The sequence below is a fragment of the Phaseolus vulgaris genome, chromosome 9 (assembly GCF_051622355.1).
Source record: "Phaseolus vulgaris cultivar YP4 chromosome 9, ASM5162235v1, whole genome shotgun sequence".
NCBI lineage: Eukaryota > Viridiplantae > Streptophyta > Magnoliopsida > Fabales > Fabaceae > Phaseolus > Phaseolus vulgaris.
Window position 1 is genome coordinate 15579529 of NC_143506.1, and position 25021 is coordinate 15604549.

The 25021-nt window shown below is 32.4% G+C and overlaps 4 protein-coding genes across 9 annotated transcripts; 2 read left to right on the forward strand and 2 right to left on the reverse strand.

The window, feature by feature from the left end:
* Positions 1-1317: 1317 nt before the first annotated feature.
* On the forward strand, positions 1318-4164 carry LOC137821290 (uncharacterized). The gene is made up of 2 exons (XM_068625806.2): positions 1318-1686; positions 3369-4164. The coding sequence occupies exons 1-2, from the start codon at positions 1611-1613 to the stop codon at positions 3977-3979; spliced, it is 687 nt and encodes a 228-aa protein (XP_068481907.1). The 5' UTR covers positions 1318-1610; the 3' UTR covers positions 3980-4164.
* A 1290-nt stretch (positions 4165-5454) lies between these two features.
* Positions 5455-6057, reverse strand: LOC137822237 (uncharacterized). Its single transcript, XM_068627133.2, has one exon. The coding sequence runs from the start codon at positions 5924-5926 to the stop codon at positions 5591-5593; it is 336 nt and encodes a 111-aa protein (XP_068483234.1). The 5' UTR covers positions 5927-6057; the 3' UTR covers positions 5455-5590.
* LOC137821288 (copper-transporting ATPase PAA2, chloroplastic) lies at positions 5808-20975 on the forward strand. 5 transcript variants are annotated; one of them, XM_068625804.2, is made up of 18 exons: positions 5808-5931; positions 11067-11825; positions 11961-12038; positions 12163-12260; positions 12346-12399; positions 12601-12687; positions 13192-13356; positions 13634-13744; positions 13875-13943; positions 14224-14333; positions 14629-14734; positions 15188-15254; positions 16047-16126; positions 16550-17001; positions 17346-17520; positions 17926-18057; positions 19926-20076; positions 20583-20975. In XM_068625804.2, the coding sequence occupies exons 2-18, from the start codon at positions 11195-11197 to the stop codon at positions 20669-20671; spliced, it is 2655 nt and encodes an 884-aa protein (XP_068481905.1). In that variant the 5' UTR covers positions 5808-5931; positions 11067-11194; the 3' UTR covers positions 20672-20975. The 5 variants fall into 5 exon arrangements, 4 of the variants coding, with proteins under 4 accessions (XP_068481905.1, XP_090151917.1, XP_090151918.1 ...); XM_090295791.1 differs by lacking the exon at positions 5808-5931 and having other exon boundaries at positions 11123-11825; positions 12594-12687; XR_016515798.1 differs by lacking the exon at positions 5808-5931 and having other exon boundaries at positions 11128-11825; positions 14117-14333.
* Positions 8437-10285, reverse strand: YLMG2 (YGGT family protein). 2 transcript variants are annotated; one of them, XM_068625805.2, is made up of 3 exons: positions 9863-10285; positions 9590-9783; positions 8437-8955 (listed from the first exon to the last, which is right to left on the reverse strand). In XM_068625805.2, exons 1-3 carry the CDS (start codon positions 10136-10138, stop codon positions 8688-8690), a joined length of 738 nt encoding a protein of 245 aa, XP_068481906.1. In that variant the 5' UTR covers positions 10139-10285; the 3' UTR covers positions 8437-8687. The 2 variants fall into 2 exon arrangements, with proteins under 2 accessions (XP_068481906.1, XP_090151920.1); XM_090295794.1 differs by having other exon boundaries at positions 8437-9200; positions 9863-10262.
* Positions 20976-25021: the final 4046 nt, after the last annotated feature.

The following is a 25021-nucleotide window of genomic DNA, read 5'->3' on the forward strand; positions in this document are numbered from 1 at the left end:
GGGCCTATACGGAACCAACCTGCGTTAAACTAATAAATAAAATATCAAATATTTAATTAAACTTGTGATTCCATGGTTAATAACTCCATAAATAAAATTTAATAGTTAATACATTTAAACATATAACTTGTATGAAAAAAAAACTCTAAAATTTGTTTTTTATATATACTTCTCTGAATTTAAATATAAGTATTGGATATTATATATAGTATAATTTCACTTTATAAAACATCATTAATTTAGTTGTGGTTTTACTTCACACATTGTTCGTATAATGTAGTGGAAAAAGCAAGGACAAAATTGTAAAGAATCCATTTGTCCTTACAAATGAAAGTGGCCTAAAAGATTTCTTTCCACTTTTTTCCATCCTTCATTTCTAAAAATAACATTAACAAACAACAATAATCTACTCCTTTTAATCCGCATCAACACTGTATACTGGAAAACAAACACAACAAATAATTCTTTTATTCATCACATCATTTAACAGTGAACATTTTAGGATTTTTTTTAATTAATAATATTAAAATTAAATGATGAAAATTGATTTTAAAAATTAGTGTGATAATAATTTTTTTTTTATATTTGAGTTTGGAGAAAATATAAGAGCAGAAGAAGCATAATAATAATGGTGTTGCCATCAAATTTTACTAATCACATTTAAAAAAAAAACTTATTCTATAACTTCTTTCATTTTAATAATATATTTTTTTTTAAAAAGTAATTACATAAATCATACAATGGATATATTGTAAGTGATTTTTTTTAGGTATTATTTTAAATAGTGAAATTTCTATTATTAAGTTATAGTTTTTGTCGGGTGTTATACATATTATTTTGTTATTAAAATTAATAAATATCATTCTTTGAAAGTGAATTGGGTTGATCCTATATTTAAAACGAAATTATTTATCAATTATAGTTAACTCCATTAAATAAATTAGTTGTAAAATAATTTTTTCTCACAAGCCATTAAATGAACAAGGAACAGTTGGTGTAAAAAAAAAATAGAACATTGTTATATTACATTTAAAAACTTTGTTTTACTGCAACTAAATCAAATTTAACATCTAAAATCTACACACTCTATAAAATCTTAGAATGTCTCAATCTCTAACCAACAAAAACATGAATTTGCTTTCAGTGTGTATGTTACAATTACAATGAAAATCATGGACTCATCGTAACTTGAAAAAAAAAACCGGAATAAAATAGACAGCTATGATTCTTTGCATTTCTTAACATTTTAAAACAATGTAGAATGATAATAATTTCTTTGGTCTCTTGTCCTTTTCGAACAACATAATGAATTTTATTTGCCAATTTGAACAACTAAATATAACCTCACCGACAGAAAAAAGATGTAATTTGATTGGCAATAACAACTTCAATTTATTTTTTTAATGGAGATTTACTTGCTGTAATATTAGATTGCAGAATCCTCGAGAACTGTGAAGGTGCCAAAAAAAGGAAAAACATAAAGTTGGGAAGGACCATTCGGTTGGTGGAACTTGTTGCAGTTTATATTGAGATTTGAACCTGAAGGCACCAGTTCGAGGCAGACACAACGCAGATCTGTCTTAGAACTTCTGTCTTCTGAAACAGTAACAATGGCAAAAACCATGACTATGTGCTATCTTTTGCTCACCCTTTCCTTCGTTTATGTTGCCACTGCTGATACTCAAAGTAAGTCCAAAACAAGTCTCTTTTTTTTTTTCTCCCCATCTAGTGATTTTGGTTTCAGATTTGGAATGCTGCTGTCAGTGTCTGGGGTACTCTAAGTTTGATCTCCCTTACAATCTCTTTAAGATGTAGTATTTTGACTCAAATCAAGTCTTCTTGATGCGTCCCATTGTAGCTTCTTCTCATTCTGGGCTGTGTTCTTTACATTCTAAATTTATCGATTGTCTTGTCTACAATGCCAGTGATGCTGTCAGCTGTTCTATGAGTAGATCTCAATTGCTTAGGACTTTCGTATATATGTTTGGTCTCTCATGGTAAATTGTTTCATGGCATAGAAATTGATGACATTTTAGATCTTGGACTATAATGGTGGAAAATGGAGAATGGGACATAAGGAAAGTATGTTAAGAATGTCGGCTGATTCTTGATTTGGACGACCGATCATGTTTGTCTTCCTTCAGCTTTAACTAAAACTCGTTAAGCATCATGTTTCGGTTTCCTCGTGGAGTATTCTATTCGAGGATGTTCATCTTCTGTGTATAATAGCAATAACCCATTTAAGGCTTACTGTTTTGGAGCTAATACAGTCATTTCCCCTAGATTGATTTCATTATAATATAACTTTTGCTTTATCTCTGGCGTTTCTAGTTTGAGGAAAGAAATAGAAGTGTTGATATGATTACGAAACAATGAAGTTGTAAAGTACGTGACAGCCAGGTGGCTTTGTTTGACACTGTAACTTTTTATGTCTGGTAAGGAGCAAACAAGGTTTTGAAAAATGGTCTGCAACCATACCTGTATTTTCAACATTAAGGATTTTTGAGTGTTTGCTACCACAGTAGTTGCATTTGTCCTTGATTTTCCGCAGTATCAAGGATTGTGACAAACTATAACCATTGCTACAGTCACTATATAAAATCTTAGGAGCAAAGTGAATTGACCTCTGTAAAATTTATGCCTTTATTATTTGGGGCTCAAACTTTTTCTGTCCTTCCACTTCCATCTGCTACAGGGCTTTTGAGAAGTGATGCCTGTCGCTAGGATTTAATTGATGGAACCCTCAAATGGTGACCTCTTTTATGTTAAGGTGGACTTGTTTAGGAATTAGGATTTAGGAATTTGGAATGAGATTTGATATCGGTTCATAGTAGAACATGTTTAGGCAAACAAATCTCTAGCATTTATAATGGCTACTGTAAATCTGTATTTTTCATAGATGAATTGATTGTTTAAGCCATACTTTAGTCATCTTGGAAGATAAAGTTTGGGAATGAAGTGCAGGAAGAAAGAAAAAGAAAATTGTTGCTTTGAAAAAATTCCTGACTTGTATTGCTCTCAGCATGATGGCAATTATTGGCAATCTGCATCATATTTGTCTTAATTAAGCTTGTGTTTGCCAGATGGTAGGTTCTTCTGCGGGCGAACATATTAATATTAAGCAGTACATAATCTATTAATTGAAGTTTTTTAGTTCCTTTTTCTTTGGATTTGTCTTGTATTATACGTGTTTGAGATGTTAGTGTATGTTTCACTACCTGTTTTTGTTTGATAATGTGTCAAACATGGTTCAGAAAACCTAGTTTCCTTGCTTTCTTACATGACTACTTTCCTCAAATACAAAGCCTCCTTACTCAGTTGTTCTTTAAAATCCCTTTTGTGACACAATGAGCAAAACTTTGTTGCAGTCAAAGTTACTAACAACCCTGCTGACAAGTTGGTAGCTGCAATAAACGAAAACAGAACTGCTCACAAGGTATCAGCCTTAACAGACAACCCGGGTCTTGCATGTATTGCACTACAATACATTAAGGCATACCAAGGTAATTGTGGTGATGTGGGCGGTTCTGATGGCAAGAAGCCTCCGGAATCTCAATTTGCGGAAGTTTTTGCTCCAAACTGTGGTGTTAAGGCATCAACTCTTGCTCCTATGACTGGTCGTTTCCTGGGGTGCCAGACTAAGTATGTACATGCACCTGAGGCATTTTCTGAAATCCTCATAAGGAACCAAAAGAGCTTAGACATACTCTACAGTAAGAATCACACTCAGCTTGGTGCTGCTGTGACAGGTACTGATGGAGGGTCTCCATATTTCTGGTGTGTGCTGTTTAGCAGTGGCAAACCTAACCAAACCTTTGCTTTTGAGGGTGGTGTGGCTAAAATAACAAAGCCTGGTTGCTTTAGTGGAGCGAATGATGAGTGCAGTGGAGCCAGTGATTATAGGTCACCACTGAATGGGATGTGGGTATTGGCCACTTCAGTTCTGATTGCAATGATGGGGTTTGGTTTAGCATTATGAGCATAAAGTGAGATAAATTGTATGATTTCTACATGATTTGGAGGTAAGGTAGTCTTTGTTGTATATTAAAAAGGCTTGTTCTCAGCTATTCTTTTTCTCCCTTGTTTGATTTGTAATTTGTTAAGAGATTCATTTTCCCCACTTTCTTGTTTACATCTAAATTTTGTGGTATTGGCTCTTGCAAATTCTCTTCAGTAGTACTACAGGTTTCTTCTTTTTCCCCCTTTTTTTTTAAAAAAAAAGAGATGAATTAAGCTACATAAGACTATTTCTGTCGTTTTAACAGGGATTTGGATCTTTGGGAATATATCCGAGACCCTAAAAAGTTAATGGGCACTATTGCATACAATTTTTAAGAAATATTTACAATAAAAATACTGATAATATTTTTTCACCACATTCTTTATTATTGACAGAGAAATTAGGGAAACTCATAATTTTCTAGATCTTATTTAATAATTAATGAGTTTAATATTTTGTAGATTGTATTTTTTTTTTTTTACATTAGGATGTCACTCTAAATTTAATTAATCTCTAGAATGATTGATTTGTAAGTTACGGTTTGATTTTAATTATATATTTAACTTGAATTAAGAAGTTGACTTTTAAGGTTAATTCAATCTTATAAAATTGATTTATAAGGTGAGATTTGTATTCACTTATATAATATGAGATGTCATTACTCGTATGTGGAACTATATAATGGATAATCGGATAGCGATAGGTTATCAATTGAAGGCTAATTCTTCCTGGATTAATTGTGATTTGCACCCAACACCTGTATAGGAAATATCTATTTTGTCTTTAATCTTCTGGATATCCATATTCGCAATACAAATAAGAAAGTTCTGGATATATAAGTCTGAAACTGAGATGTGTCTTCTAGATATAACTATCCACTATCTTATTTGGACACACAAATGTTTTTTAAACACTAAGATCCAAAAGTTTTTTTTTCTCATTCCGAATGTAAAAATTCAGAAGATGTGATAAGGGTAGTTTAGAGTTTTAAAATAAATGTTGGGTGCAAATCACAATTGATCGATGGAGGAAGAATTAATCCCAATTGAACTTGTGTTTAAAAAATTATACCACAGAAAAGCCCTATAATTGCATAATTTGTAGGTAGTTAATTAATTTGTTTAACTAAAAGGAAGTTATTAGGGGTGTTTAGTTGGTGAATATTTTCCAAAAGGATACTTGCGTAAAAGCATTTTTTTACAGTAGAGAATATGAGAATTTCCATTTCAACGCAATTGTGAATACAAAGATAAATGGAGTGAAAAACTTATAAATGTATTCACCCTTTAATTTGTCACGTATAAATTCAGTAATTTTACTTATAAATCTTTCATATAATTTATCATAACCAATAATTAAAATAAGGTGTTAAGCAATATTGAAGAGTTTCTTGTCAGCATTCTCCTTGCACCAAGCAAACCTTAGCAATCACCTTTATATAAGCCACGTTGTAAAAAAAAATTTGAGAGCACCTCTCATTGTCTTAAATTAAGATCACAAAATGAGTGTTGAGTTTGTGCAGAAGAAGATGGGAAAAGAATAGGAAATTCTACAGAATAATTTTGAAGATCTTACAAAGTTCGATGAGCGTCAAAGGGAGGATTTAAGATTCAAAATAAGCAAAAGAAGAGTAAGGATGGCAAGAATACCGCCAGAGGAACCAATAACTCTGTAAATCCAGTAACGATCAAAGCCAGCAAGGGTTCGATCGAGAAAAGCCGATGAAACTATGCCGAAAATCAGTACAAGTAAGAGAAAAGGCAAAAAGGCATCAACGTTCAAGGGTTGGTCTTCGTCTTCCAACTCACACTCCGCTTTTCGGTCTATGTAGAGAGGAGAAGCCACAGCCAGAAGCACCAACCCTATAGCAGCCAATCTCTCGTATGAAGAAAATCTGCTACCCCTTCTGCAACCTCCAATTTCCATTCACGGTATTCTCTCTCTGCCTAACTTTGTTTCTGCTAGAGAGGTTCTGCACTGCAACTGTTCTGAATAAACCATCCAAATCTCAATTTCAACGTTAATTTTAAAAAGCTTCAGCTACACTCACCTTTACTTTTTTTTATTCAAGTAATATTGGTAATAAACAAAAGTTTTAGGATCTTATATCTATTAAGCCGAGATACTCTCTGTTGACGTGTTCGTGTTGAACATCCGGATGGACATGACACTCGTATGATAATTATAGGATATGTATAGGGTGAAGTGTCCAATTCAAAAATATTTATTTAATTTTTGATAATTTTAGTACAAATCTAATATAATTTTAAAAATAAGAAATACATTAATTTTCTAAAAATTTAAATTTATTATATAAACTTTTATTATGATTATAAAAATAATAAACAAATAATTTTGAATCAGTCATAAAAAATATATTTTTCTAAAAAAAAATTGAAACATACTTAGTGCACATAAATATTTATTATCAATTTATAAAATTTATAATTATATAATATATATATGTTCAATATCCTATACTTTAGATATTATACATATTTTTTATATATGAGTGAGTGTTTATGCTACATAGGTTATATCACTATTTTTAACATCATATACAACATATCTCTTACTTTTTGGATTTGAATTATCTAAAATTTTAATTATTTTAATTTTTAAGCTTTTATTTGAAAATTGAAATAAATAGAACATTGAGGTGTGTTTTTGTGTCTGAATTATTTTTAAACAGGGAAGAATCTGGCTCAGACAAGAAATATAGAAACTCAATAAGTTAATAAAAACTCTAGCTTCAAGATAACAAAGTGACAAATTCAATTACACTAGCAAAGTGAACAATTTACTTAAACTAGATCAAATGTTTGTTTAACCTAGTGAGTTAGACAAAAGTTTTGCTTAAGAGAATTAGGTGGTTTGATCAAGCTTGCGGAGATATGAAAAGCTCATGAATATTTTATTTAGATTATGTAGAATTCATATAAATAAAGACTTACAACAGGATTTTAGATAAAGTTTGTTTTATTTGTATATTATTATAAAAATCATAGGTTATTTAACTACAAATTTAAAGTTATTGCCTTGGATACCGTTAAGAAAAACACTGCAACTTTTTTCTATGCTGAAAGATGATCAAGATATAAAGTGCAGCCGTGGTACCAGAAGTGGTTTGTTAGTGATAAAGTTGGAGTTATTACATTGTAATATTGTAGAGATATAAATAGGATTCTCCATTAATAAAGCATAATATTCGCTGCACTGCTTAAATTTATGTGGAATCTGATGCCTTTTCTGCAGTGGATGGATGTCCGTGCAATATCAATTGTAAAGAAATGCAGAAGCTTCGTAGAAGCTTCATAATGTGCTAGCCTTATAGGGTCATAGAAATATTTAGCTCCAGTAAAGAAAACTAGAGGAAATTTACAACGCAACTTTCGTGTTTTTTTATAAAATTAGATCATTTTTAGAAAAAATTACATAAAAATGAGTAAGTCGTATTTAAGGAGATGATTTTGAAAAAAAAAGTTGTGCTTGTAAGTCGTACTTTTATAAGATGGGTGTAAATTTTTTGTGCTTTTTATATTAAATTAAATATTTTAAAAAAAAATTACATAAAAAATGAGTAAGTCATATTTGAGGAGATGATTTTGAAAAAAAAAAGTTGTGCTGGTAAATAGACTTCCGTTGAGTTTTTTTTTTAGAAATAGTGCATTTAATGATGCAATTATCTTAAGTCGTGTTTTCCAGTATCTTTATAAAAGAACAATAAAAAATATTCAATTTTTTTTCTATTGTAATTATGATAATAAAGTAATTTCATACAACTTCTCTTGAATTTAGAGTATGAAAATACATATTTTATTTAATTGTATTATAATAATAAAGTTTCATGATCAGAATCGTATTTAACATAACTATATAAAACATGTAGAGATTCTTAGTTTTTTCATTAAGAAAAAACTTATTCAAATATTTGATCTGAAAATCAACTAATAGATATTCGTAGTAAAATTGTGAAGCCTAGAAGATTATTAGAAGTTGTGAATGTATGACATTCACTTTTACCAACTTTCAGGAGATTATTATTAAGATAAATATATTTGATTGACTAACTTATAAGTTTCTTTAAAATGTTGTATAACCGGATCCTCTTTAATTTAGTCATTTAAACTTTTTTTATTTAGTTCTTGATATGAATGAAAAATCATAAAGTGGATTAGTTTTCAATTAAAAGTGTTATCACAATGCAAGTCACTGGATACTTGAGCAGTGAATTGGGATTGTGCCATCCGATGTTGAAATCCGGTCACAAAATATAGTCCTTTTCATTCCTCCTCAGGATGTCTCTTTTACGTTTAACTGAAAATTGCAAAAGTTATCATGCTTTTTAAGATAAATGAAAGTTTAAATGAATGAATTACATAGCATGATTACTGGTGGATTATATATAATCCAGCTCCTTATTCAATGATCATAGGTTTATGGACATGAAAAAAATACCTTAGGATTAAAAGAAAACAATGGTATGTTTGTACTGAAAAAATAAAACAAAATAAATTGTGACTGTGGTGGCTTGATCTTTCCACAGCAAACTCCATAACTCTACAATCCTTGGAATCATAAGCTGGAAAATTGCGTTGCCTAGAACTACCATAATTAGATGGAATCATCAATAACAACTTATATGAATCAATAAACAGCCAGAGGCACAAATAAACTCTACCATCACCTATTTAGCACCACCAGACGTCCTTGACTTGTTCCCTAGAAGCCGTCTCATCCACTTCTTCTGTGAAGTAGAAAAATTAGAAGCTTGTAATGGTGTTGCAAGACCTTGCTGAGATTGCTCTGTGGTTGGAAGCTCAGCAGGGATTGCAGCAGCAGTGCTGGTAAATGCATTTAGAACCAAGAATGCTAGAATGGGGGAGAGATCCAGTGTTCCTCCCAGAGGGGGAATAAGTCCACGGAATATGTTCAGGTATGGGTCACATATGGTGCTGAATGAAACAATAATCATTTTATTTGACATTTCAAAATTCTTGAAATCAAATCTGCTCCACTATCTATCATTAAGCATGTAACAGTGAAATGTCAAAGGATCCTGATCTATCCCCATACCCAAAAACAAAGTGGTAAATCATATTATGGTTTATGTTTGGTGCATGAGTGGCCCTAGGTTTATATACACTAAGATAACAAACCAGTCTCAGCATAAAAAGTTTTCAGTTCAATCCTCATCATCCTGTATAAAGACAAATTTCAGTTGCTATAAATACTGTAGAGACCAATACAACCAATAAAAAAGTATTGCTGATGTAACTTTTAAGGTAATTATAATAAGAATTAACAAATTGAACATTTATAACAATTAAAACTAGACACAGTACATATTCTATTTACTTTTGAAAATAACCACCTATAAAAGTTAAAAGTAGAACTAAGTCTTATATTCTTGAGTTTAATTTTTATACAATGTTAACCTAAGAAGTTTTATACTATCAATTAAATAAAGAAAAATCGGGATAAATGTTATTTCAAGATGCTTGATTTATAGATGTCAATCTGTGATATGATATGATAACATGATACAGCAATTGAACAAAATAATACTAATAAAGGAGGGTAACTCACCTGAGGGGACTAACAATGGAAGGAGGAGCGTTGGGAAACCATGTCAAAACAAGCCTAACAATGAGCAAGGTGTTGTAAATGTTCAAGAAATTCGAAACCCCATTAGCCACAACTAACCCTGCCACGGAATCCCCTGGTAAAACAGCAGCAAAATTATGATTACCCACCGATCTCACGCTACCGTGCTTCCGAATCTGAACCCAAACACAACAAGGCTTCACATTATTTTTGCCAGATAAAAATAGAACCAAAAAGACGAAAGTATAGAAGCACCTGGACGCATAGGGTGTGAAATTGGGATTGGAGAGAGATGATTTTGTTGAGGAAGGGGTTCTGAGAAGCGAGGGTGTGGAGAAGGGTGAAAAAATGGTCAGCGGCAGTGGTGAATGAGGTGTGGAGTTGAGGCGGAGAGAGGAAAGTGGTGAAGTTGGAATTGGGAAGCGTGAGAAAGGGAATTGCAAAGGGTATTTGAGGGTTTCCCCAACAATGAGAAACCTTCTTAGTCTTCTCTATCTCCGTGGAGGAGTCATTAGTGTTGTTGGCACCCATTTTAGTTTGGGTTCAGTTCAGGAAAGGAAACTCCAACCTCCTTCTATTCTATCTTACATCAACCTCTGGAGCACAAATAGGATAACCTTATCTTCTCTCTCCTTCTCCAAATTCATTTCATGTAAACTCATTAGCCTTTTTTATTGTAACCATATTTAAACCATGTAAAAATATATATTACTTATTTTACTGAAATTATTAGCTTCAATTTTGTTCAATTCGTATTTATAAAACTCATTGTACATTGAATGAAGTGAAAGAGTAGAGAGAGAAAGAAAAATAAAATGTTTATAGTTAGATATAAAAGAAATTTACTTTTACCGTCGGTTTGGTTAGGAATTCGAACCACTCGATCACGATAAGAAGGTCATCTGATGACACATGGTCGACCGATTCATGACGACAAGTCATGGGTTGACAAAATCAGTAAGGTTAATCCATAATTAAGAATTGTTTAGCACAACCTTAAACATAAATCAACCTGTAATTCGGTCCACCAATGAAGTCTCATTAAGGTAATATAAATAACACATATTTCAAGAATCAGTATATCATTATCTACTGTACTCTAACAACCGAGTGCCGACACTTTAATTGACTTGATCGTCAAAATCCCGCAGATACCATCCCAGTCTGTACGATCAAATGACAGAAAGGAGGAAGGTGAAACAGGAAGTTGAGAGTGACAACTATCAATAGAAGGGAGCAATCATTCTCTAGTCCTCAATCTCCATTCTAGAACAAAAAGTAATAAAAATGATTTTTTTTAATCTTTTATATAATAAACAGTAATAATTAGCAAACAAATAAAAAAACATTAAATTAAATAAATATTATAATAAAAATACATTTAATTATTTATCCGTTTCTCATGTATATCTAATTTATTTGCTTCTTACCTTGACATTTATCCGTTGGTGGCGGCCAGTTGTGTAAATGGACGTGTCAAATCTTGATTGGGGGTGTTTGAAATATTCAACTAAGGCCTCTACCGTGCGAAATTAGCAGGTAACATGAAAAATTGGTGGTTCACAAATCCTTCTCTCCTCTCGGATTATGGCTACTCGTTTCGTCACATTTCCTCTCGCCGCGCAACCCAAGCTCTGCTTCAATTACACACCCAACCATGCTGTCCAATTCATTTCTCCGACCAAAAGACGTCGCAACCGCAAAAGTAACCGCCACAGCCATGAGATTCTCCGTCCATCATTCGCAGTATGCAGTTCCCTCCGGACCGAGATTGGCTCACCGGAATCCGCTTTTGTCCGAGTCCAGAGAGAGAGAAAAGACTTGCTGGTTCTGCTTGACGTCACCGGCATGATGTGCGGTGCGTGCGTCTCCCGAGTCAAGAATATCTTGTCCGCTGACGAACGAGTCGACTCGGTCGTGGTCAACATGCTCACCGAGACCGCCGCTGTTAATCTGCACAGGGTCGAGGAGGAACCGGCCAGCGTCGCCGAGAGCCTCGCACGGAGACTGGGCGACTGCGGATTTCCGACGAAGCGGAGAGCGTCGAGTTCTGGAGTGACCGAAAACGTGAGGAAGTGGAAGGAATTGGTGAAAAAGAAGGAGGAATTGGTCGCTAAGAGTCGAGGCCGCGTCGCGTTCGCTTGGACATTGGTCGCATTGTGTTGTGGATCGCACGCTTCGCATATCTTTCACTCTTTGGGGATCCACATTGCTCACGGTAGTACTCGAATGGAGCGTGCAAAGTTCGTTATTCGCTATTCAGCTACAATATGCTTAAACGCAAATAAACCAAGCGGGAAGCGCAATTTGTAAACGCTTTCTTGTAGTCTTTTAACTTGCTTTCTATGTGCAGGATCGCTTTGGGAGATTCTTCATAGTTCGTACGTGAAAGGTGGTTTAGCTTTGGCGGCTCTATTGGGTCCAGGACGAGGTTAGTTCTTCTTTCTTTTCCCTTCTTGATACACAGCAGCAACTTCTCTTGAAGTATTTAGGAGAATCGTGTATTCGTAGTTTTACTATTTTCTTACTGTGTATGATTCATGAAAATGTTGCAGAGTTACTCTTTGATGGCCTAAATGCATTTAAGAAGGGGTCGCCTAATATGAACTCTCTCGTGGGATTTGGTTCTATAGCTGCATTCATCATTAGTTCCGTGAGATTCGGTCTGAAATTTGAGTGTTCGGTTAAGTTACTAGACAATAGAATTTCTGATTTGTTTGAACTTGTCTTTGCTGTAGATCCCGCTACTTAACCCCGGCCTAGCATGGGATGCATCATTCTTTGATGAACCGGTGACTTTCTTTACTTTTATTTGTCCTGATATTTGTCATTGGAAAATCTGCCACCTTTTTGTTCTATCTTGGGTTGGGGTCTTGTTTGTTTATATTTAATAACCTCTCACCTTTGTAAAATATGTTATTTCTTGTTGAAACTTTTTACGTTCATGTTGTGTATAAGCTTCTCATGTGAGTGTTGAATCTTTTAGCGTGCAGGTCATGCTTCTTGGTATCGTGCTTCTAGGACGTTCTCTTGAGGAAAAGGCAAGGATCCAGGCATCTAGCGATATGAATGAACTCCTTGTAAGTTTTAGTGTGATTCACCTCTTTCATTTGATAACATTCCAGTAAAATAAGATTTATATAACCTGGTTATTGCTATCTGGAATCAATAATGTTACACATTTTGTAGGGTTCTGTTAGTAATAACTGCTTCAATGTCATTGGAACAGACTTTGAATTCATTAATATATTCCGTTGGAACAGAATTTTGATTTATGAATATGTTCCCTATGATGAGTAAATGGCTTCTTAAGGTTACATGATAAATGTGACAATTTGTTGGTTTTCCATGTAAAAATCCAATCTAGTTTCAACTTCCACTTCCATTTCTGATAAATTATTATTTCTGGGAAAAATGAAAAATCCAAGAACTGGAACTTTAGTTATAAGATAAAGTGGCTTATATGGAAATTAAGCATCAAATTATAGTTTTGTTGTTATTAATGACATTTCTTCAGAGTAATGTTTTACTGTAAGTTTATTTACTTTATCTTACATGATTACGCTGTGGTGAATTTTTTCCAGTCACTTGTATCTACTCAGTCAAGACTTGTGATTACTTCAACCGAAGGTTCCCCTTCTACTGACACTGTGCTTTGCTCTGATGCAATTTGTGTTGAAGTCCCAACTGATGATATTCGAGTAGGTGATTCTGTGTTGGTGTTGCCTGGAGAGACTATTCCTATAGATGTAAGCCTTTCTGATGTCTATTGATATTCAGTTTATCTTAATTGAAACATAGCATTAAGTTACTTTTGTGGTACGTGAATTGATGTGAGAGTGCACACATATCATTGCATGAAGTTTGTGCTCCCTCGGACCAAATGCTCAATTAATAGGATGTGCCTGATATGCCAACAATGTCTTATAATAATAACATTGTTATGAAAATAGTCATTCAAATATTTACACTTAAAATTTTTGGTTCATGTGGTATTGCTTGCTAACTAGAGAAATGCACGGTCAGGGAAAGGTTATTTCAGGAAGAAGTGTTGTAGACGAAGCCATGCTTACAGGGGAATCACTTCCTGTATTTAAGGAGAAAGGCCTCACAGTTTCAGCAGGAACTATAAATTGGGTCAGTCTTTAACTTTGTGTTGTCTCACTAAATTCACATGTGAGGCACATGAGTGATTTCAATTCATCAACCTTTGCATGTGAGCAAACTTATTGATCTATTTCTTAAGCCAAACAAATTTCTGTTTCAGGATGGTCCTTTAAGGATTGAAGCTTCTTCAACTGGTTCCAACACTACGATATCGAAGATTGTACGCATGGTTAGTATCTCATCTTCTGTAATGGATTAGTGATAAGATGATGTATCATTTAAATGATATGATAATGTTTTTTCAGTTTTTTGCTGAGTTAAAAATGCAATTGTTATAGTTTTGTAGGACAATGTGGTGCTGAACACATTGTATAATTGCTTTGCTTCATTTGATGTTTTTAGGAATATTTTGAGCTAGCATTGCTGATAAGTCCATTGATTTGCGATTTGTGGAAATCAAACAATTGTAGAGTTTCTGCAATATTACATCTTTATCTTGGGAAATTTAGGTTGAGGAGGCTCAATCACGTGAAGCACCTGTACAAAGGCTTGCAGATTCAATAGCAGGGCCATTTGTATATAGTGTAATGACTCTGTCAGCAGCAACATTTGCATTTTGGTAAGTACTTATATTTTTTTAGTTGATAATGTTTGGATTTGCTCCACTGGTCCCAAATGGTAGTGGGGTTTGTCATGGCTATTATTAATTTAGTATGACATATTGATGTTATTGCTATCCAGCCTATGTGGCTCTCCCTGACACTTAGATAAGATATAGTTGTGTCCCATGCAAACATCAGTGTCTTGCAAGATTTATGATTGTCATGCACATTTAACTTTCCCGAGTAAAAGACTTAATGTATACAGTTCATCTTGCCCCTTATCTTTGACAAAGTTGTTGCATTTATCTCCAGGTATTTTGTTGGATCACATATATTTCCTGATGTTTTGCTCAATGATATTGCGGGCCCAGAAGGAGATCCTTTGCTCTTGAGTTTAAAACTGTCCGTAGATGTTTTGGTGAGCCATTTTAAACTCTAGGGTCCCCTTGTAGTTGGTGCTTCAAGTTTGCAACTAAAATTAATCTGATGTCCTTATTCGCTTTTCTTTCAATATCTCCTATGAAGCACCCCTTTTTTTACTGGCTTTCTGCATGCATCTGTTGTTGGTTAGGACGTACTTGACAAAATCTTGCATGTCCTTTATGAGTCTTCAGAATTGCAAACAGCCTTTGATTTGGACTCTTCACATAAATCAAATCTAAAACTTCATGCTGTAAGCTAGTAGTTGTGGGCTTATTTATCTGGAACTGATTGCAACAGTGTGTGGATAAAGATGAAGAAAAAAAAATAGGGTCATGGAAATGAGTGTACGGAATTGCTCCTGATAAAAGAAAATTTTCAGGCAGGACACGAATGTTGGTGTTTATAATTACTGAGTTTATTTAAAAATAATCTTTGTCCCCATTTGTAGGTTGTTTCTTGTCCTTGTGCATTGGGTCTTGCTACGCCCACAGCTATCCTGGTTGGAACCTCACTTGGTACGATGCTTTTGCTTTCTCTATTTAGTAAACTTAGACAACTGTTTCTTGAAGTTACTTGAACAGTAACACTGCACTTATAATTACACTTTAACTCCATTTACTATTGGTTCAGATTCACTTTAGACCCATAACGTGGTGACTCCGATTTCTTGTTTAATGGGTCTTATATAGATTTCTTCTTATATTATAGTCTGCGTTGGCAAGAGTATAATAAGGACAGTATTCTAGCATTCCTCCTCATTGCTCAAATATTGATTCATTTTATCTGATACCAAGGTTTTCAATTTTCTTATCCTTGAAAATGATTGGCACTGAGTAATCTAATATCAATCACCTTTTTTGCCATTTATACTCCTAATAATACTAATGATGGATACGGACAAAAAAACTATTAATGATTTAATGATGATAAGGATAATTTTGTAAAGTTGTTATACTCTTTCACATACTTATTAGTTTTTGTTGGTTGATGTAACTAAACCTACAACACTTATTATGAGACAGAAGAAGTATATCTTTCATATATTTTTTATTGTTTCATTTAATTATTTACCAGTCTTGGTCAACTGTGGTTCTATAAATATATATTAATAAACAAGACACAAAACTATTGCGTTACAAAGTAACCATGTCTTAATCAGGCCTGGGATAAGGTGTCTTATCTAGTTTTTCTTATGCACTCGAATTTGTCAACTTTTATGGTGTAAAACATGCTGCCTAGCAAACTGTTTTTTAGTATCTCCTTTTGTAACTAACTCTCACATTAGGCACGTGTTGACAAATGACCAGGAGCAAGAAAAGGACTTCTTATTAGGGGAGGGGATGTGCTAGAACGCTTGGCCAAAGTAAATTATATCGCTCTAGACAAGGTAATTCCATGTTCATAGACAGTATTATTCGTCTTTCCTCAATCCTCTCCATTCACCATATATACAAACATTTATATGGTAACATGCATATATTGATGTAATAAGGACTGTATTAATGACTTTAGTAGGATGAATGTCTTAAAGAAATTATTTGTATTGTGAAATTTCACATCGAGACAGAAAAATCAAAAAAATATGTGAGTGAGTGGTCCCTTATGTTCTGCTTTATTGACACGTAATGGGAGCCTATATAGTATGGTGTACTATGTTGTAGAACAGATATACATTATGCATAACTAATGAACAACATTAATTACTTTGAAAGAAAAAAAAATCTATACACTACTCCAACTTAATAGACCGGCTATAATTTCTCTTGAAATATAATAGAAGGAAGAAGATTTACTAGCACTGTGCTTTCAGACAGGAACCCTGACGAAAGGAAAACCAGTTGTGTTGGCCATAGGCTCTATCCATTATGGAGAGTCTGAAATTCTTCGGATTGCTGCTGCAGTGGAGAAGACTGCATCTCACCCAATAGCAAAGGCTATTGTCAATAAAGCTGAGTCATTGGAGTTGATCCTTCCTGTCACGAAGAGACAGTTAGTTGAACCAGGTTTTGGCACTTTAGCAGAAGTAGATGGGCATTTGATTGCAGTTGGGTCTTTGGAATGGGTTCATCAACGCTTCCAAACAAGAGTGAATCCGTCTGATTTGAAAAATCTGGAACATAGTTTGATGAATCATTCGTCGAATACAACATCTTCTAAGTATTCGAAAACTGTTGTCTATGTTGGACGTGAAGGAGAAGGCATCATTGGTGCTATTGCCATATCTGACACTGTGCGTGAAGATGCTGAATCTACTGTAATGAGGTGAGTTTATTTTGCCCTATGTGTCTTCAGAATATTCTACCTAGTATCACTCGTTATAGGCAAATAATACCAGCGCTGCTTCTGACCAAATGTGAAGTTGGTTCACTTCACTTTCTTCAGAATAAAAGTGCAGTTTTTTTTTTTGTTCTACGAGCTTAGCATTCATTTCAAGCTCAATACTAGCACACCGGTACACCATTTTCTTATCCATTATAATGTACGCCATATACTGAATTTAATATATTTCCTGCATTCAATGGAAGTATTTACCAATTCAAATATGCTTGTTTTTTTAATTCTTCATGGGTGCATTTTCCGGCTGACTTTGTTGCATTTATTGGAAGGCTCAAGCAGAAGGGGATTAAAACGGTCCTCTTGTCAGGGGATAGGGAAGAGGCAGTTGCAACAGTAGCAGATACAGTTGGAATTGAAAATGATTTTGTCAAAGCATCTTTGTCTCCGCAACAGAAGTCTAGTTTTATTTCCTCTCTAAAAGCTGCAGGACATCATATTGCGATGGTATGTTGAGTGATGACAGCTGTACTTGACCAAGTTCTCTCCCCCTCCCACCTGCTCTTTCTTTGTAATTTTCATTATTTTGGGTTTTGGCCTTAGTTCAGTGGAGAATCATAATATGATAAAACATCCACTGAACTTATAATATGATAGTCAGGTTGATCTTAAATTTAGCACGTACTAGTATTATAAGTAGCTATAAAGAATTGGATTTTGTTGTTTTCAAAGTAATTGAGATATTTATGGTTGCTATTAATTAAAGAACGTGCCATGGAACAGCTTCACACCAAAATGCGTTCGCTGTAAAAGCCTCATGCTGTGGAATTGCACTCAACTATTGCATGCATCTACCAACGAACAAAAAAATGACATTTTTACTAAGACAGTTTTTTTCTCCCCTTTTCTAAGGTAGGTGATGGGATAAATGATGCACCCTCTTTGGCTGTAGCTGATGTTGGAATTGCTCTGCAGAATGAAGCTCAAGAGAATGCTGCCTCGGATGCAGCATCTATTATACTTCTAGGGAACAAAATTTCACAAGTATGTCTTTTTATGATGCCCCAAATTTTGTTGTTTCACCTATATGCAACCCCAAGCTATTGATCTTCTTTTTTTCATTTTCGCCCAAATGGGTGGCAGATGGTGAAATTTTGAAATACTTGAAATTTTCATCGCTTGTGGCAAATCTTAATGTTTTCTCATTGCTTTCAATTTACACGATAATACAAGTGACCTGCTCAAGCAATCTTTTGTTTAATACAACAATGATGATGGCATAATGCATCGCAATATATGGCTCTCTTTTTGGGATGGAGAGGGGGAGCAGTTGTCCAAGCAGATGGTGAAAATTTTCAATACTTAGAAATTTTCATTGGATGTGGCAACTTTAAATGTTTTCTCATTGCTTTGAATTTGCAGCATGATACAAGTAACCTGCTTAAAGTAATCATCTGTTTCATACCACAGTGATGTAATGTTATATTTTTTTTATGAATGGAGTAATTTCCTGTTTTTTAGCTTGTTAACTTTTATTAAGGGAGAGAGAAGAACAAAATAGAAGGAGTTGTGGTGGGGAAAAAAGGAGCCCTGGTACTAAGGGTGGGCACAAAATCCAAATTACAAAATTCAATCCATAATTATCCAAATTCATATTAGTTTTAATCCATTTAAATGGATTTATCTTGAATCCAAATCCATATTTTTGGATTTTAAATCCAATCCATTTAATTAGATATAGATTGGATACATTTTTGGATTATCCAAATTGCATTTTGGGTTGGATTTTGACTTAGCCCGATCCAGGTTGAGCCAAGACAATTCGGGCCCATGTTGAGCAAAGTCGGCCCAAGTCCACGTCGAGTTGAGTCGTTCGGGCCCAAGTCAAATTGTGTCGGTATGGGCCAAAGTCGAGCCAAGTCATTTCGGGCCAAAGTCGAGCTGAATCAACCCTTGGCTAAGTCGAGCTGAGTGGTCGATATTGAGTCGACCCGAGTCGGTCGGGGCCGATATTGAGCCGAGTTGGCCCATGCCAATGTCTAGTCGAGTCAGTCCAGGCCCATGTCGAACTGAGTCATTCGGGTCCTATATTGAGTCGAGCAAACCCGGTCTGATATCCAGATGACCGAGCCAGGGCTAATGTCAAGCCGAGCGGACCTAGGTCGATGTCGAGCCGAACGGGCCAAGGCCGATATTAAGTCGAGCGGGCCCAAGCTGATGTAGAGCCAAGCAGGCCTGCCGAATGTCGAGTCATGCAGGCCCGAGCCCATGTCTAGACTACCAGGCCCAGGCCCAGGTTGAGTCGAGTGGACCCGGACCCATGTCGAGCCGAGTACTCTCAGGCCCATGTTGAGCCGAGAAAAACCGGGTCGATGTCGAGTCATCTGGACCTAGGTTGATGTCGAGCCGAGCGGGCCCGTGTCGATATCGATTCGTTTCAACCCAGGCTGATGTTGAGTCGCCCGGGCCGGGGCCGATACCGAGTCGTTTCGGCCCAGGTCGATTTCGAGTTGTGCGGGCCCAGGCCGATTTTGAGTAGTTCGGTCCTGGGCTGATGTCGAGTCGAGCGGGCCCGCATCGATGTCAAGCCCAGTGGGCCCGCATCGATGTCAAGTCATGCGAGCCCAACCGATTTTGAGCCGAGCAGGACTAGGTCGATGTCGAGTCGAGTGGGTCCGGACGATGTCGATTGGATTTTAAATCCAATCCATTTATTTGGATTTGATGTAGATATGGATTTTAATGTGAGTGAGTGGATATGGATTTTAAATCCAATCCATTTATTTGGATTTGATGTAGATTGGATTTTGCGATGAAGACCCTCCCTCTTGTATAGTAGTAACATACTCAAATTTCAAAACTTTCTATCACTCTTCATTTTCTAACAAATGGTGGGTTTTTTAATTTGACAGGTGGTCGATGCGCTAGACCTAGCACAGGCAACAATGGCAAAAGTGTACCAGAATTTGTCTTGGGCGGTCGCCTATAATGCTGTTGCCATTCCCATTGCGGCTGGTGTGTTACTTCCCCAATTTGACTTTGCTATGACACCATCACTTTCAGGTCAGCAGCATTCTACCACTCCATTCTTCTCATATATTTCCTCCGGCTATTTAAGAAGTTATATTAATCCACACTTGTTAAGAAAGATGATTAATTTAATTAGTAGTATTTAAGTTGTTTATAATTGTAAGAATTTAAAATTATCTTTAAATAATTAATGTATGGAAAAATAATAGTAGTAGTATAATTTGAATTTTTCAAGCTAAACTCTGTAATTCTTTAGCCTTCACCAAAGAGAGCCGATTGATGACATTTTCTTATTTATAAGAAAACAATTAAAATAATCAGGAACAACTAAAATATAGTTTTATAAGAAGGGATAAAAAAAATTCAAAATAATATCTTATAATTAGAAAGAGAGTATGACACACATAAGACCCTATTTTTTTATGAATAAAAGAAATAGCGCTCTTGCTTTCTGCATATGGTGGTGCTTTGAGTATGTATTTTTCTTTATGGCAAAAAATGGTTATTTTCTGTTTGTCGCCCTTAATATTTAATCACAGGAGGACTGATGGCTCTGAGCTCCATCTTCGTGGTTGGCAACTCACTGCTTCTACAGCTTCATGGGTCTCTGATCTCTAGAAAGGGTTAGCTCTTGACAGCATTTATTCCCATTCCGGCACATACATGCTTAAATAACCTAGCATAGAGTATTACAGAGTAATCTGTATTTATTAAAAGATGTGAGTGTATATTTTAATAAAAAGGAGAAAAAAAACTTCGTAATACTTATATTTTCAGTGAATTGACAACTTAAAAAATATCTTGGTTATTATTTTCTTAACAATAAGGAAGCAGTAACGAAAATTTAAACATTGAGTTCAATGTCTTGTATATTCACATCCATTAAGAAAGAAAATTGTATGTTTTAATACAAGAGCATCTGCATATTTCAAGATGTGGTTTTCTTTTCTCAGAATCATTATCTGTATATGAGGAGAAAATAAAATATGAGATCTTCTAGGATATGCATTATTGGATTATTTTCTTGGAGTGATAACTTTGAGAAAAACTGAACTAAGTGTGGGTTTAGATTAGATTGGAGAGTGTATGTGTGAGAATTTGAGGGAGTGGATGTGTGAGGAAAGTTTATGAGAGTTTGTGAGTGCTATGATGGTTGTGAGAGAGTTTTATTTTTTTTTTAAATTGTTAAATGTTACTTTATAAATTTATCCTTGTCTATTAAAAAATTTTAATAATGAAATGAGTTATTTTTATTTAAAAATAAACAAATTTTACATATTTCGTAGATTTAAAAATTAAAATTATAAAATAAATATATATTAAATATAAATAAATATAATTTAAAAATTATAATTAGAAAATAAATGTATTCAACAAATTAAATAAAAACAAAACTTCAAATAATTTCTTAAAATATTAAACATGCATTATAAAATTAAAAAATAAATCAGATCTTATATAAATAAAAGATGATATTTTTTATTATTAAAAATCTTATAGTAATGAAAATAAAAAATACTAAAAAAAATAACATAATTAACAATAGAAAATAATTTAATAAAAAACTATTTTTAAAATAAATTATTAACTCAAACATAATAATTATAAAAAATATATATTAATATAAATGCAGCAATAAATTAAAAAAAAACTTTAAATAATTTTTTAAAATATTAAATATATACTATAAAATTAGAAAATAAATCACATCTTATATAAATAAATAAAAATATAATTTTTTAATATTAAAAATTCTTGCAAATGAATGAGGGTAAATTCAGAAATAACACATGTTGATGTGACTTTTTGTCTAATTTTTTCATTTTGAGGGGGAGAGGATATTTACTGATTACAGTATATCCTTTCCTCCTCTTTCCTGTAAAACCTTGAATTCAAATCACTGATATCCTCTCACTTATTTCTCTGTGAACAATACATTCATAGAAGCAATCAGAACCTAAATTGTTAAATTAATTAGTAGGATGAATGTATTTTGCTTTATGATTCTTTATAGTATTTATACTTCGAAAATTTTAATTTAATTATTGTAAAATATTTTTTATTTTAATTTCTTTAAAATCTGAAATCAATGTTTATTATCTTTAAAGTTCGTTACAAAATGGTAAAAGATATTTAGTTTAAGAATTTCAAATTTAATTTAAAAATATTATATATTGACATTATATTATAGACAACAAAAAATAATTTTAACTTTTGAAAAATGAACAACCAAAGATACATTTTTGTATATAGATTGTATGAATGAGAGATATGTACAGTAGTAATGTGGAGAAGGAATTATTGATGAAGAGGTAAGTGGAGAAAGAATTCCGAACGATAGGTAGAATTTCCAATAAATTGACTAAGGTTTTTTCTTGTGTACAATAATATCTAATTATAATTTCATAATTTTTAAAATAACTATTTTGTTCTTCGTAAAGTTGAATTTTGGATTATATTTTGATTTTTAAAATAAGTTTTTCAAAGTATATAAAAGAACTGGTTAAAGGACACAAATAGATACCACAAAATGTAGATATAATATAAAAATATATTACTATTTTTCTTAAATAAGAATTTTATTTTTGTTAATATTTTATTTCTTTTACGAAATAGATATAAACTAATATTAATTACTAAAATAATATTTTAATTAAAAAAAAGCACCAAACATCTACTATAGTGTTGTGTATAAAATTGTCAGCCAGAAAATACAATTATTTTTAATTATATAAACCTATTTAAGATAAAAATATCGACGATCTTAAATTTAAAATATTTAATGCAGTTAAAAACATATAAACTTTTAGTTAGTGTATAATTGTCTATTATTTAATATATACTAAAATTTTTATAATATCTCTTTTATATCTGATTTTATTTTTAATCTAATTTAATAATAAATATTACTTTCTATTTAAATTTATTATTCAGAATCTTTTAATTTAAATTAATATAATATTATTTTTTAAATATAAATATAATAACGATCTATTTATATGTAATATCCAACTTTTCAAAACCTTTCCTGAGGTTTTACAAATTTACACGTGAGTGGAGTTGGTCTTCATTTTAATTATTTCTATATTCACATATTTACTGATCATCGTCAATTTATCAGAAACCTTTTTCAAACTTGTAATCACTGGTAACATCGTTTGCTACGTTAGAAAATTATCTATCTGATTCAGATATTTTAAATGATAATAAAATAATCATTTCACTTTATCTTTCTGTATATCTATTTATATGATTTTATCATGAGACATTTTATTATTGTGAAAAATATAATTTTGGTATCCGTGAAAAGAAATTGATGGTAACACATTTTGTTAATACATTATTTATTTATTATTGACCGAAGAGATAATATCTTCGTCACTGTATGTAAGACTTTTAAAAGAAATTGTGTCTTTTAAAAAACACTCCTACATGATACCCCTTACTATACTAATATAAATTAATAAGAAAAATCTTCAAGAACATGACCAATACACATTAATTAATTAATTGAAAAGAGTGAGAGACCATGAATTTCAACAATTTAAAGTGTAATATCATTAACTTAACCAAATTTCTTATTTAATGTGAATTAACTACAAAAATAACCTTATATTTGGGAAGAAGTATTATAAAGGTTGACCATAGGTAAAAATCAAATAAAAAATAAAAAATAAAAAATAATTAGTTATTATAGCTAAGTTTATAGAGAGTTTGTTTAAAAAATATTAGGTGCAAAGAGTAAAAGTTCAACTGAGTTTAAGGTACAATAAGAAAGTGTTATAAATAGGTGATCAACTCAATAAACAAGGAGAGTGAATTTTAACTGATCACGGACTAAAATCAATTATGACTTTGAGCTTCTTGCAGATCTCACCTGTAAAAGGACATTAAGAGATTCAGTTGACCCAGTCCGAGTTTACAAACCAAACTCAATCAAAAGAATAATAAACCGAAAATTCAAATCGAGAAAGAATATTGAAAAGTAAATAAGTTAAGAGAAAAAAAAATGGTCTTAGGCACTTGTAAGAACAAGTATAATATTAAAAAACACAAAAAAATACTAAAAATTTACTAAGTTTTAGTATTTTGTTGTTATTTAATACTAAAAATGGTCTTAGGCACTTTTTAAAATTTGTTGTTATTTTTAGTATTCAATTGAATGTTGATTATTATATTTTCAGTATATTTTAAATTAAATTAGATCATCATTGTATTTGAAAGAAATAAAAGAAATATACTTATTGGAGAGAAAGGATATTTTATTAAAGTAAATTAAAAAAGTGATATACTCATTTTTAACCTGAATAAAACTTTGTAACTATTTTAAAATAAAAATAATGTTTTACAGATCTCACATGATAAGAATTAACTAGACGTATCATTGCTAAATCATCCCATAAATATTTAAATTTATGCTTCTTTTTTCGATTTTTTTTTAATTATACAATTCAAAATTAAAAAACCTTTGAAGTGTCCAATCTAAAACTTAAAAATATATATTATATTACATAATCAGGAACAATAATTTGTAAATTTTGATTTATAGATTCTTTAATATGAAAGTCAAACTTTGAGATTGTGTAATTTAAAAAGATAATATAGTATTATAGATTATAAAATTTATAAGACTTTTTCTGAAGAAAAAAAATACTTCCAATTGTGCAATATAAAATAAACTTCTAGATTAAGTAATTCAAATGTCAATTTTTTTTTATGAATTGAAGTTAATATTGTGTTGCAGAATACAAAATTTGGAAACTATTTTTTTTAATAAAAATTTAAGAGTGGAGTTTATAATAGACTTACAAATATAAAGTGACTTTCAAATTATATAATTTAAAAAATATTTTTTTAATAAAAAAATTATAAATTTTACAATTTGAAAGTTTTTTTTTAAAATCAAATTGTGCAATATGAAAGTGTCTTATGAAAAATGCAATCAATAAATATATTTTAAATTATGTAAATCAATAAT